Below are 13,900 nucleotides of genomic sequence, written 5' to 3'. Positions count from 1 at the left end.
CATGTTATGACACCTAAATTTCCACAGCTGACATCAAAGGCAGCTTTAAAAAAAAGGAGATTGTTTACTTACATCCTGTCTTCCATGTAAGCCTCAGTGCCAAAATTTGCAAACCTCTGTTCACACAATGTGTTTTCACTTAAATCCGTAGAATTGCTGAAAAGTACAGAACCATAAAGGTTCAGGTTCTCTTTGGCTTGGTGAAGATTTATTGGGAAATTATTGTTTCTGAGGAACCTTTCTGGGTGGTGCAAGTACTAAACCCTAGGGATGTCGACTAGAAGGAACATTCCTAAATTTTTTGAACGTTGTAGATTTGCCTTGCTCTGGTGTATACGGTGATTTTTGTTCTGCAATTGTGCGATTTGTATTCATACTGTATTGTAATTGCTATTTGCAATAAACAATAAAATTGATTGAATTGAATTGATATTAGAATGAGCTGCTATGAGCCTCATGCTCACATGAGCTCCCCTCCTCTGCTAAACCTAGCACAGTGCCCTGTAACATTTGAATTTAGGAACTGTGGCTTGCTTAAACTATGTTTAGTGAAAAGAATCCAGGATTAAACTGGTCTTGGATAGAAAACTGTGCTCAGTTCAAAATCAATAGCAGCTCCTCCTTGAGATCACAAAAATGAGGAAGGGAGAGAATGTGAACCGAAAGCTTCTGTGGTAGAAACTGATTTCTGACTTTGTCATGAATCATAGTTGTGCTCAGTGCTTTTTTTTCTTGGGGTACGTAGGGGTACGCATACCCGCCTAAACATTTTGTAAATCTAAGCTTGGCCTCATTGAAGGGCAGTATTTCAATACGAGTAGGAAAATGAGAGTACAGTACAGTACATTTTTTAAAAGGAAAAAAGCACTGGCTGTGCTTATCTTACAGTGAAACAAGTTCTGAAAATCACAGAGGCTCAAATTCATAATGTGTAATAATGTATTGATTATTGTTACAATTTGGGTTTGCATATACGCTGTAAGAATAATCGATGCATAATAAATTACAGATTCTGATACCCAGCCTCTAGATTAATTTTCTGCCATTTTTTAAGCCACAAGAAGAAAAGACAGCAAGGGGTTAAATACAATGAAAACACTACACAGTATAGCAAAAGCTGGGAACTTATGATTACAATGTAGAACACTTATTTTTTCCAAATTTTCTAGGTATTTATAATTCTTCTATAGATGCTGTCCCACACACCATGTAGATCTTTTTGTTCTCGACTTTTATTAGAAACACTGTTTCTATTTGGGGCTGTATTGCAAGGCAAAACAACATGCTATACAATTTAGGATCAGAAAGGAAGAGATCTCTTCTCTGCTTGGGAATAAACACAACAGCAAAAGTTTTAGAAGTTTGTTACAAATTGTTCTTAGGGAGTGGCATTGCACAAATATAGCAGCAAACATAATTAATAGAAATGAAGTTATTAAGAATTGCCTGGAATGAGGGCAAAGCTCATGAACACCTGCTTTGGATCTTAATTTTGTTTTAATGAGCCAGTACTAAGACTTTGCTAACAAAAAAGGTGGAAGAAGAATAAAGGGGGGAATCAATTTTGGATCAATACTGTCACAAATGTTTCTTATTACAGCCGTCTGTCCTCGGAACAGGATTAAGTGATCGGTTACTTTTATAAGAGTTTGTCTTAAAGCTTCTAAGCAAAAACCACCAACAAACACAAATAAAGTTTCAAATACGATCGGTTTAGCAAATATAATATTAGAATATTTTGGTGAAAGCCATGTTGATTCTTGACTTCTGCAAGCCTTCTTTCCATGTTCATTTTTCAATGGGCAAGACAATATTAATTGAGGGATAGATAGCTCACGATGAAAATGCCCTGAAACATTTATCGAGATAGCTATTCTAGGGGAAGGAAAGGCAGCTTTCAAAAACAGTTTGTAATGTTTCCCATTATTAAATCCACTTGCTGGGAAATTAGTAGATTAACCAGTTGCAAAATGTTCACATAGACCTATTTTATTTTAATCCAAACAGTTATCACAAGTATTACTTAAAAAATATTAAGATGGCCAGGCATCAAAGAATTGTCAAATACAAGGACAGATACACATTTTACACTATTGCAAATTTGTAACAGGCAACTTATGTTTTAGTGTGAGATACTTAATTTCCTTGGGTGTGTGTGTGTGTTTTCCAACAGAAAGGTGTCTAAGAATTTGTATGACTTGAACATGAACAGGAAGCTTGCAAAGTAATATTTTTGCATAAATGAAGGAAAAAGCATATTGCTCCCTCAAATAATATAACTGTCTATTATATGGCAACAAATGAAAGCATTTGTTTACAGAATGCTGATTTGCACATTTTCTAATCAAACACATATATTTTATAATAGGAAAGAGCAATGAAAAGAAAGGGGGGGAGGTCCAAAGAATTTTTTTTCAATTTTGTAACATGAACATTTTTTAAATTTCAAAGTATTTTTAAAAATTAAAACAAAAATTACAACCCACATTTTGGTAATATTTTTCATTTTACTTTTCCTCATATAGACACATATAGATAACTAGGTCTAATAAAGCAGGAGCAACTAGTTATTTATCCTACCAGGAAAAAGGGCCGTAGGTTTAATATTCCTATTGTAAATATGCTACATTGAACTAAAGAATCATTCGAAGGTAAGTAAGTACTGTTCCTTGAGCAGTTATATAAGCAAAGCTAGGCTTTGTTTGTACACATATAGTTCAGTCTTAATAATTGGAGGGTATCATATCGATGTTTTACAGAGCAATCCCATACATGTCTACTCAAAAGTAAGCTCCAATTGTTTAATTGGGCTTGCTCCCATGAAAATGTGCACAACGTTTCAGTCTCAAGCAAGGTATTTCATCAAATGAAACATCTATAATGTTTCTGTTACAAAAAAAGAGAGAAATTCTAACACTATTTGCACACACCATTCATATAACAGTTTCTCAGCAATATTCTGTGTTTTCCTTACTGGGAAGTAATTATATACTAATATTATGAGAAATAGACATATTTTAAGGCTTAGAAGAACGGGTACGGTATTCACTTTTCAATCTAGCCTACTTCCCACTCAAACATTCAATTAACCGGACATGGGGCAAAATAAACTTTCATATCTGCAGGTTTTTCATTAATAGTTTCCATTGCCGACTATCATAGAATCATTCAGAGCCTAGTGCTTTAAGGAACTTTTAAGAATATGACCTTTTATAACTTGTTTCTTACACATGGGGGTACATTTTAATATCCTCTTAAATAACATATTAATCAATGCTGATTAGGCATAACCACCTTAAGATGCAGAAAATAAAGAACATCTTGGCAAGGTTACGAGTCGATAATGAAACCCTTGCTAAGCAGAAACTTTCCCAGTCAATCTGACAACGTACCAGCCCACACACGCACAAACATATATCTAGACAACAGGCTCAACGGCACAGAAATATACGCATATACATAAGCTTTCTGAAATTAAAGTAAAAGTAATGGCAAGTCTTTGTCTTTCACCTCCCGTTGCCCCCTCAAAAAACACCCTTTCCCAATCACCTAGCAACATCTGTCGCTGCTGCTGCTGCTGCTTTCGATTCTCAATAGGCAGTCTTCACATTCAAAGATGTAACTGAGCCAACGGGGGGAAATTGCAGGTGTAAAGCAAGCAAACGGACAAAATTCAGGTGGATTTCGTTTTCTGCTGTTGTTACAAAAAAGAAAATCCACCCCCCCCCCAAAATGGCATTTCCTACCTTTCTTCTGAGAGTAGGATGGCGATTGCCCTTGAGAAAAAGTAGGCTTTTCTTCGGTGAAATATTCAGGTTGGCTGTACTGATGCAGGGCCACGTCCATGTCGGAGTACTCACTTTTAAAAACGTTTCCAGGGTAACTACAGGTATACGGCTGATTCACCGCCCAGGCCTGTTCCATATATATGTTGTTGTTATTGTGCAGGACCTGAGCATCGCAACTGCTGTAACTCTGACTATCTTCGATATAAGTGCAATAATCAGAGGGCTGCATGTAGCAGTTGCTGCCGGCAGCCGGGCGAGCTTCATATATTTCTTGCATACAGTAGTTCATCTTGCTATCCTATCGTCAGCCTTATATTTTACATATGCACACATGCGCTCACATGCATATACACACGGAAGCCTGCATACGCATGGGGTGGGCAAGAGAGATGAATACGCAACACCCAGGAAAGTCGGCCGCAAAATTGTATGTTTAACTTTAGAGCGCTGCCCGAGGTGCTAATACCCTCTTTATATTAGGGATGGACTGAGAGCTCTCCTGCCAGTCAAACATATTGGAAAGCAGATTTATAACAGTCAAAGGTCTTAATCTGTGACTGTATGTTAATTCCTCGAGAAGATGGCAGGTAACATTGGCCACCAGACAAAGAGGCGATGCCCAGACAAACCCCCACCGTTGCACGATTTTTTTTGGGGGGGGGTGGAATTATAATTTTATAAAGCTACTTCTGTCTCCTTTCAGTATGATTAGAAAACGATTACAAAGGCAAGGATACAGAAATGCCCCTGGTGTTGTCAACTTAAGTGTGAAGCATCACAAAGTACACTCAGGAAATCCTTGAGACGATATGTTCAAAATCCAAAAATCAATAATCCTGGTTTTCAGCATTAACTCCTAGAAAATCCAATAGTGCTATGTTGATGATTCAAGCAGTATGTCCCGTTTTGCAAAAATTTTAGCGTCTAAATCTGTCATCTGCTTTATCGATTTTGATTGACAGAATGATTTGCGTAAACCTTTCATGCCTTACATACACATAGGCCAAACTCCCCGCTGCTCACTAATTTAACACATTTGCAAGAAAGCAGCTTTTTCAAACTTCAGTGATTTCAGTAAGCAATTTTTATTGAATTCAACAGGTGGGAAATTTCAAAACAAGCCATCTTAATCAGCAAGAGAATACTGCCTAAATGTTGAAGTTAAGCTTAATTGGTTTGCCAGTTACATTTCATTAAATTGCTTTTTTCCCTATGATTCAATAATGAAGAGCTGGCTGTTTCTACATCTGTTTCATTCACACACTTATGCTACGAACATTTCAAAATCATTATGCAAGGCAGTCGATAATTAGATAAAGCCTCCTCAACTTTAAAAATAAGAATGTCTCACATTCATTTCGGGTCACACACAAGCTCTTATAACCAGCATTTAAAATAAAGGTCTCAAGCAATTTTAATTAATGCCACTATTACAGTAACAGTGCAAAACTTCTTACAATTTTCGTTGTTTTTCTTGTTTCCCTGGCATCAAACAGTTCTCCAAAAAATTTAAATTTACCCAGTTAATAGGGGTCAAAGGAGTGACTGTAAACAGAAAAGAATGGCTGCATATAAATCAGCAACTATATTTTCAAATCTTTTAGAAAGAAGTTTATCATACTTCTTCCTTCTGTTCCCTGACCACTGTCATAATTTGGAAAAAGTGCTTTGCTAACTCTTCAGAAGGACAAAACCATAGGCTGTCCAATAAGAATCTTAAGGCATTATTTTTGGTCTATTATTACAGTTGGGTTTTCATTTGGAAGCTCCAAAATGAAAAAGGACAATTCTTCAGGGGCACTTCACATGGAATAAAGTTGAGTGTCGAAAATTGGGAGCTTGTCAACCTTACTTTTTATAGGCTTGGATCCAGAGATGTTCCTGCTCACAGAACGTTCAGCCTCCTGATCCCCTTCTTCCCCTTTAACACACACACTTGTGTGTCTGAATGTTCACCCCATTCAGAAAGGTCACCCAACTCTCAGAAGAGATATTGCGAAGGACTGGGGGGCACTGCAGGTGGACAAGGGGATCTCTGGATCCAAGGCATTTTTTAAATTTTATTTTGATGAAGGCTACTCAACAACGTCTAAGATGTAACTACTTTCCACTATGGATTTTTGTGCCTGATAGCCATTCGGCATCGACGGTACAGTGGATTAAAACCATTTATTGTGTTTTCTTTTTCACATTTCTATTTCATTCTGAAATATTCACATCAAGAGTTTTTAATTTAAAAATGTATACCAAGGCCCGCTTCTTCTTCTTTTTTTAACAAAAGTAAATAAATAATCTGGTTTAAAAAGAAAGCTGAATTGACTAAAAACTTGGTATAGCTTATATCTCAAAACTGAATTAATATTTTCCTATCAAAAACAATGAATTAAAGCCTTTGATTCTGCTGCTTAGGCACAAAGAATTTTCAGTGCTGAAAGTCATCCATCTCCAGTTTCTGACTTTTCCACTAATAAGTGTTTACTAAAAGCTCAAGAATGTTAAGGTTTCACTTTGTCACCAAACATTGTCCTGCAGAAATGTCTCCTGTTCCATTTCAGTTTATTTTATGCCAAGACACCTTTCCTGATTATGTCGTTGTTTTCTTCTGTTTTAATAAAAATAATAATATTGACACTAAATAAATCAGGAAAATTTGCTCTTCCTACTCCGTGGACATGACATATATGTTTGATGTGTTGTTAAGTTTTTTTGTTGGGTATAAGCAAGATATATTTATTTAAAAGTACTAATATTCACCTAATATATGATCCATGTAGGCAGGTAGGCAGTCAATCCACTTGAGATATTTTGGGAGTGGTTACTTCAAAAGATTGCCGTTCTGTATAAAAATAAAATTAAAAAAACCAAGCAACTAATCCTTTGCCTCCTGCAGGGAAAGTAGATTGGTTGACATGACTGCACTCAACATCACTTGAGTTTTTCCACCCACTTCCAAGGGAAGTGGAGTGCTCTTTGCGTGCATTGCACATGCATAATGCGGCTGAGATTTAGAAAACATCTACCAGCCAACATGTTTCTGTTTTCTATTACAGTGGTACCTCTGGTTGCGAACGGGATCAGTTCTGGAGGCCCGTTCGCGATGTGAAAAGCTCGCAACCTGAAGCGCTGTATCTGCACAGCACAATTTGGTGCTTGTGCGCATGGGCAAAGTGCGATTTGGCGCTACTGCGCATGCGTGAGCGGCGAAACCCAGAAGTAACCCTTTCCGGTACTTCCGGGTTGCCGCGGGACGCAACCTGAAAAAAGTAACATGAAGCAAACATAACATGAGGTATGACTGTACAACAAAGGAACCACACACACACACACACACACACACACATGCACATGTTACAGTTTAAATACAGATGGCATGATTAAGCCAAAGTTAAGTCTTTCGGAAGGACTGATCGTGAAGCTGAGGCTCCAATACTTTGGCCACCTCATGAGAAGAGAAGACTCCCTGGAAAAGATCCTGATGTTGGGAAAGATTGAGGGCACTAGGAGAAGGGGACGACAGAGGACGAGATGGTTGGACAGTGTTCTCGAAGCTACCAACATGAGTTTGAACCAAACTGCGGGAGGCAGTGGAAGACAGGAGTGCCTGGCGTGCTCTGGTCCATGGGGTCAATGGAGAAATTAACTCAGCGTCCAATTCTCACCTATTGAAACAGTAAGGTGGTACCCAAAGTAGTGCTTAGTAATTCCTTGTGCAAATAAATGGCTTCTGCTTGCACACCGGGAATTTGTCCTGCTCTCCCCACTTCCATGCATTCCTGAAATTGGTTCTGGAGATTTCCTGAACCTTCTGGAGAACAGGTTGGGGATGGAGGACAGAGAGAAGAGAGGTTCGGTTGCACAAGCGGAAACTGTTCCACATGCACAATTATTTACTTGGATACTGCCCAGGAGGACCTTACTGTGCTCAAATTTAGCTGGATGGTGTCCTGAATTTTCTAACCATTAGTTGCTATAAAAAAAATTTAAAAAGTGAAGTACTAACAAGAAAATAGAGTCAATGATGTTATAGCAAGAAATCTTAATACTTCTAAACATCGCCATTGTGAAACTGTTGAAGTTGCAGTTTACTTTTCTTGGGAATATTTATGCCAAACAAACATTCCAGTATCTAGATAAGACAAAAATGGTGCATCACACATGATTTGGTATATCGTATGAGCTACAATGATACACATCAAGTGCCAAGGTATAGCCACAGCTGGGAATATCATTTAAGATTTTTTTATCGGCTTCTTTGTTGGGGTGAGTATAGATAAAACGGGGGAAAGGAAAACTAGGCATTTGTTTTCCACAACAAATGGCTACATGCCATTAGTAACATACAAATACAAAGTAAAGAGGTAAATAAAGTAAACCTGGTGTGGACTGCACACAAGAAGTGAGCTTATTTTAGACAGACATTTGTTAATTACGCAACTAGTACCTGTATATCAAGGCTGTTTAAAATACAATATGTGGGACCAACTTGCTATAAAGATATAAGGTGTGGGACAGAATTATACTCATTTTACTTAGGCATTCAACACACAGACCATTCAACAAGCTCTCAGGGCCGTTTCATTTAGGTAATTCAATAAATTATCAAGGTGACTTCAACCATCAAAATAGAACAAACAGTTAACTAAAATATGAAACACCATTTAAATAAATTACACGAGTTTCAACAGAACTGGCTCTCCTTAGCACGTTCAAGAAAGGAATCTGAAAACTAAAATGAAATGAAATATTTCTGAAATGTACTGTTCTTAAAAGAACAAGCCTGCAAACTGAATTAATTTTACATTGGTTCGAAAAAGAACAATTGATTTAGTTCTTAGTTATGCTACAGCAATTGCTGTAAGCGCACAGCCCGCCGAAGGGAAATCAATAGTCACAATATGGAGTAGAATCTGTTAATGTTTTGCTCTCTCAATTAATGTTCTCTGATGCTCTAATTTTTTATGGGGACACCTAAAAATATTTTTAATTAATATATCGGGAGTACTTTTGCTAAGGGGACAGACTTTTATATTTTTACTGCATAAGGGCTGAGCCACATGGCAAAAGCTGGTAACATTTGACAAGACGATACTTCTTTAAAAATGCTTTCTTGAACAAGAACTGAAGTGGATGATGTTTCCACTTGAAATATGTGAATATTTCAGATCTGAATGGAAAATTTGGTACTGCAGACAGTTACCGTAGAAACGTAGGCAGCACCTTCACTGTTAAAATTAAAACGGCTTTCAAAGATGCTTGAGCAAATCTGCAGAATCTGACCCTTAAGATACGGCTGTGGAAGTACAGCTTTTGTTTATTTATTTTTTTAAAAAGTATTTAAAAGTTCTGCCATCCTTACTTGCATAATACAATGGTCTTTGTACGCTGTGTGGCATTGTGTGTGTGGTATAGGGAAATATGTGGTACAATGGAAAAAGAAGATGTAATATGGCAGCAATGGTAGATTATTTTTATAACTGTGTTGGATGGGAGACTTGGCACAAGTGTGAAGAGATCATTACTGTCTGTTCTATTTTTGACAGAAGTTGTCACCTTTTTGTGCAAATGGGGCAAAAATGGCATCACCCGCACAGAAGGGTGAGGCAACAGCAAACTCAAGAGCAAGCTGAGGTTATCAGGAGTGAAAAATAAACTTTAGGAGGAAAGGTCTACTCTCTGGCCCATCAAAAAAAATAGTTTCATGATCTGTGGAAACTCACAGCTGACTTCAGGTGCCGGATTAGCCCTGGTTTTACTCATATAACAGGTTTTTTTAAAATATAAATAAATAAATAAATGGCAAGCTAACTACACTGAGGTAATTTGCCTCAAAGCATCTGGAACAATAAATGGCACCAACAGCAATTTCAGAAAAATATCTGCTTTTATGTTCATTTCCCAAGATTATACAAAATGGGAATTAAAATGTAGAAGGTTCTTCAAAATACACAGCATAATGGATGATAGGAGGACATAGGTTCTTGAATAACGATGACCATTCATGAACTAAAAGGCTATAATTTCCATTTGGAGAGCAGAACATGTTGTCCGGAAGCCGTCCACAGCCCAATAGGATTTTGCACGTGTTGGGAAATGTACTTGTTCCTACACAGAAAAAAAAGCTTGGTGCAATAAAAGATACCAGCGGCTCACTACTGGCCACGATCGACTTTGCACTCCTGAGCTCCAGGGTTGATGCAAAGAGTGGGGGGCTTGCTGTTTTGGTGCTCTGTTGTCACTCCCTGCTCTGGCTGGGAAGGTTAAATGTGGCTACTGAGGTACTCAGAATATGGCTATTATGCCCGGCCTTTCCTTCCAGCTCTGGAGGGACAGGTGGGAGTTGAGATGGCCATTTTGGGTGATGGGCACTATGACCTTTTGCCAAAACATACCAAGTGTGGAGCTGGTGGACAGGATTGCATTGGGCTTCCAAGGTCCTCCAAAAAACCCATTGTAACTGCAAGGAAGCAGACTGTCCTTCACCTCCAGACTGGATGCTGGGACTGGCTAATTGAGCATGGTGGTTTGCGCTATGTCAATTTCCCTGGGGAGATTCCGGGAGTTGTCCAACCTAGGATGAGGACTATGGGAAGTATTCCACTAAGCTGTGCTCAGAGTAGACGGACTGCAATTAATCAACCTAATGAAGACATTTTCATTCATTTCAATGAGTTTACTCATTGAATACAACCCACAGTCCCCATCCTAGGTTGGGAAAGATGCTCCTTTAGGGTTTGGAGGAATGCCTACTGTTTCTGCTGCCTTCTTTTACCAGGTAATTTTCTGAGCCCTGTGGCAAGGAAAGAGAGAGGTGATAGCAGTCATTTCATGAGTATGCTAAAGTTTGCGCATCATCCCTACATTAAATTACATCTAAGTGCAGCACTGGGAGGGGAGGCAACTTGCAGCCTGCAAGATGCCCCTTTCTCTTATTATTATCATATTCTCCTATTATTATAAGATCAGATTCCATTATTAAAAAGTAAGCCTCGGTGGCTGCTGAAAAACATATAGACACAACAGCAGGAAAGATCGGGAACAAAGATGAAGGCAATTCAGCTTTTCAGTTCATAAAGTACGGGAGGAAATTGTAATGTAAACATAAGAATATCTCATGGTATCCATGGCCAGTAAAATATGATCCAAATTGAATCAGCTACAATTGGTTTAATTTGCAATGAAGAGGCAATATCAATAGCATGATCCTCAGAAGGATGGGGAGATGAAACCGTCAAGTTATTCAAGACAGTGGCCTGGCTCAGATATAATAACAATCATGGTTTGTTGGTACAAGCACAAACTTCAGATTTGCACACACATACAAATACACACACACACGGTCTCTTTTGCACATGGCAGGAAGTTCCCACTTTTTGATAAGCTGCAGTTTCCTAAGAAAGTTGTGGTTCTTCCCAATGAACATGTGCAAGCTTTTTTGAACAAATTAAAGAACCTGATTTAATGAGGTGCTGTGCTGAAGCAACAGCCTACAGTGGGAGTACCCAATGTGGTACTACCAGATGTTCTGGTCAACTCCCAAAGCTCTGATCACTATGGTTCATGGTCAGGGATGATGGGGTTGTAGTTTGCAACATGTGGAGGCCTCTACAATGGCTACCATGGGGCTACAGATTCTGGTGAAATGTTCTTAGCACTGGTGTGCTAGAAACAAACCCCCGTGGCCAAACGTCCAACTGTGTTTTGAAAGGGTCCTGGTAGATGGGGAAAGGTTCTCTTCTGCTTGCTTGCACAGGATCCAGTGGGCCTTTTTAGCGCATAGAAGCCATGAAATCCAGTTACTATTGGATGACAAGTTGCGCCTGCTTCTTGTGTGTGCAATTGTGCTTCAGCTGCAATAGCAGTTAGTAGCTGGACTACAAAATTTAGAGCGCTAGCGTGCTAGCCCATGGAACCTAATTTCAAGCAAACACATTTATCATTGCATACGATCTGCAAAGATGCACGCAAACCGAATACCCAAATCTACAGTATGCACTGGTCCGGGTTTGCTGATTTCCATGTCTTTATTTTTGCTAAGCGCAAACAGCACTTTAGCTGTGCTCAGAAGGTGTATTTCTTGCATATTTCTGAACTGCACTTTGTGTCTCTTAGTTACAGAGTGCATAAGCCCATGCCCCCTGAAAGCCACTTCATACACTCTTATTATTTTTTCCAACACAGAAGTTAACAACAGTGTTATAAAAGCACATGCAGTAAAACTTAATGCACACAGCACAGATACCTTTGTCTTGTCCACATGTCGGATGTGATAACTCAGGGCAGAAAGGAAGCTTTTGATGGCCATGTACACTTTGTATTAAACATGCTTTTCCTGACCTGAATATTTCGTTTACAGCACGATCCTATACATATCTACACAGAAGCAGGCCCCGCTGATTTTAATGATACTTGCTTCCCAGTGAGTAATATAGGATCACAGCCTCAGTATCATAAAAGCAGCATTGAACGTTAAACATTTTAAAGCTACAGGTGTCATTGTTACGTGCATCTCTAAAGGGAAACAAACCCTAAAGAGCCAACTAAAAATAGTCCCATATAAGATGTACTGTATATTCCTGCGTATAAGACTACTTTTTAACCCAGGAAAATCTTCTCAAAAGTCGGGGGTCATCTTATACACCGGGTCGTATTTCTTATATGGTGAGTATATCCCAAACTCTATATTTTAACTGGAAAAGTTGGGGATCGTCTTATACGCTGGAATATATGGCATATATTCATCTGATGTATATTATAGCTTGCCGTAATATATTATTTAGTTTCTCCAGTTTCACACCGATAATTAACAGAGCACAAGAGACATAATAAACCGGGAATAATAGACAAGTGACTTCAGGGAGTATTTGAACCATGTCAATTCATATGTTATTTCTAAGCAACTCAATGGCAATATTTTACTATTAGATTATAATTTGTAGAAATAAAACCATGTATCTCCATGGAATTGAGGGCATATACCTAGGGGATGGCTTTTCACTGTAAGATTCTATCAAGGCTCCCTACTTTGGATGCTTAGATTCTGCAGCTCCCAAGAATTAACAATCGTCTACAAGACATGATAGGACTAAATGCAACGTCTCCCACAACTGTGATGTAGAAAACTGAATTCACCACAGTTCGCTCCTTAACACAACTTCTAGAGGTACAGGTGTCCTCAATAAAAGTTAGAAGGGTCCTGTTCCCCTTACAGAAAGCCCAATATGTTCCTAAGGAAAAACCACCAGTTAATTTAAACTGCTAAAGATGAAAGAAAATAGTTACTAATATATAACACACCATATACATTGATGTTCCACTGAGATAAACCAGGCTTGTGACCAGATATGCAGATTATTGGTTATAAGCAAGACCAACTGACTTACATTTTCAAGGCATTTGCTTTGCTATACTGACCCGCTAGTTCTTTTTTCACAAATCCTAAATTTTTCAAAGTGGCGCTCTCTCGTTTTTATTTTTCATTAACAGCTGCATTAAGGAAGCCAGCAGACTGTTTTGAAACAAATGCAAAGGCATGCATTTATATAAATACCGTTGGCGAAAATCTCACTTCAAAGCCTGTTTTCATGCAATTTTCAAAAGCCAGCTTCAACCGATAAGTGTTAATAAATGGAATAGCCCTGTGTGCAAGGCCACCAAATTCATTAGGCTCACATGTGTCTAGCCACATGTTAATAGATATTAGCTAATTAGACTGCTTATCACTTCACAATTCTTATTTATCCTCTTTGGGGTAAAATGTTTTCTTACATTTAGCAATGAAACGGGATGGAAAATAACAGAAGCCTTGGTGGGACTGTCTGGGAGTCTTCTGACAGCCCTCAGTAAGATGTTAAAGCGATCAGCCCCTGACATCTGTTAGCAAGGAGGCATTTTGAGGTAAAGGGCTCCCAAATCTGAAGAAATCAGGTGCTTAAACCAGTTTAACTTTTTCATGAGGTGATAGCCTTTGTGACATTATAATCTTTCCTCCTGATGTGACGCAAGGGTTTAAGTAGAAGAAAACAACTACTGGCTACTGGCGCCCCTCCTCTCACAGCAGGAGACAGGAGACTTCTTTTTTTAGGCACGAACATTAACAGATTATATATTCCAGT

The 13,900-nt window shown here is 38.5% G+C and overlaps 1 protein-coding gene across 4 annotated transcripts in view; it reads right to left on the bottom strand.

Annotated features, from left to right (window-relative positions):
- Nucleotides 1–13,900, bottom strand: part of THRB (thyroid hormone receptor beta) — a 186,135-nt gene that overhangs the window by 37,479 nt on the left and 134,756 nt on the right. Inside the window, exon 5 of one of the 4 annotated variants that reach the window (XM_060280665.2) lies at nt 3,747–6,624. The exons of the other annotated variants lie outside the window; for them this stretch is intronic. Within the exon in view, the coding sequence (XP_060136648.1) occupies nt 3,747–4,077 (331 nt within the window). The 5' untranslated portion in view covers nt 4,078–6,624. The remainder of the gene's footprint in view (nt 1–3,746; nt 6,625–13,900) is intronic. 4 annotated transcript variants of the gene reach the window in all.

The sequence above is a fragment of the Zootoca vivipara genome, chromosome 11 (assembly GCF_965207765.1).
Source record: "Zootoca vivipara chromosome 11, rZooViv2.hap1.1, whole genome shotgun sequence".
Taxonomy (NCBI): Eukaryota; Metazoa; Chordata; class Lepidosauria; order Squamata; family Lacertidae; genus Zootoca; species Zootoca vivipara.
The sequence above is the reverse complement of the archived record's forward strand: the minus strand, read 5'-3'. Positions and strand labels throughout refer to the sequence as shown.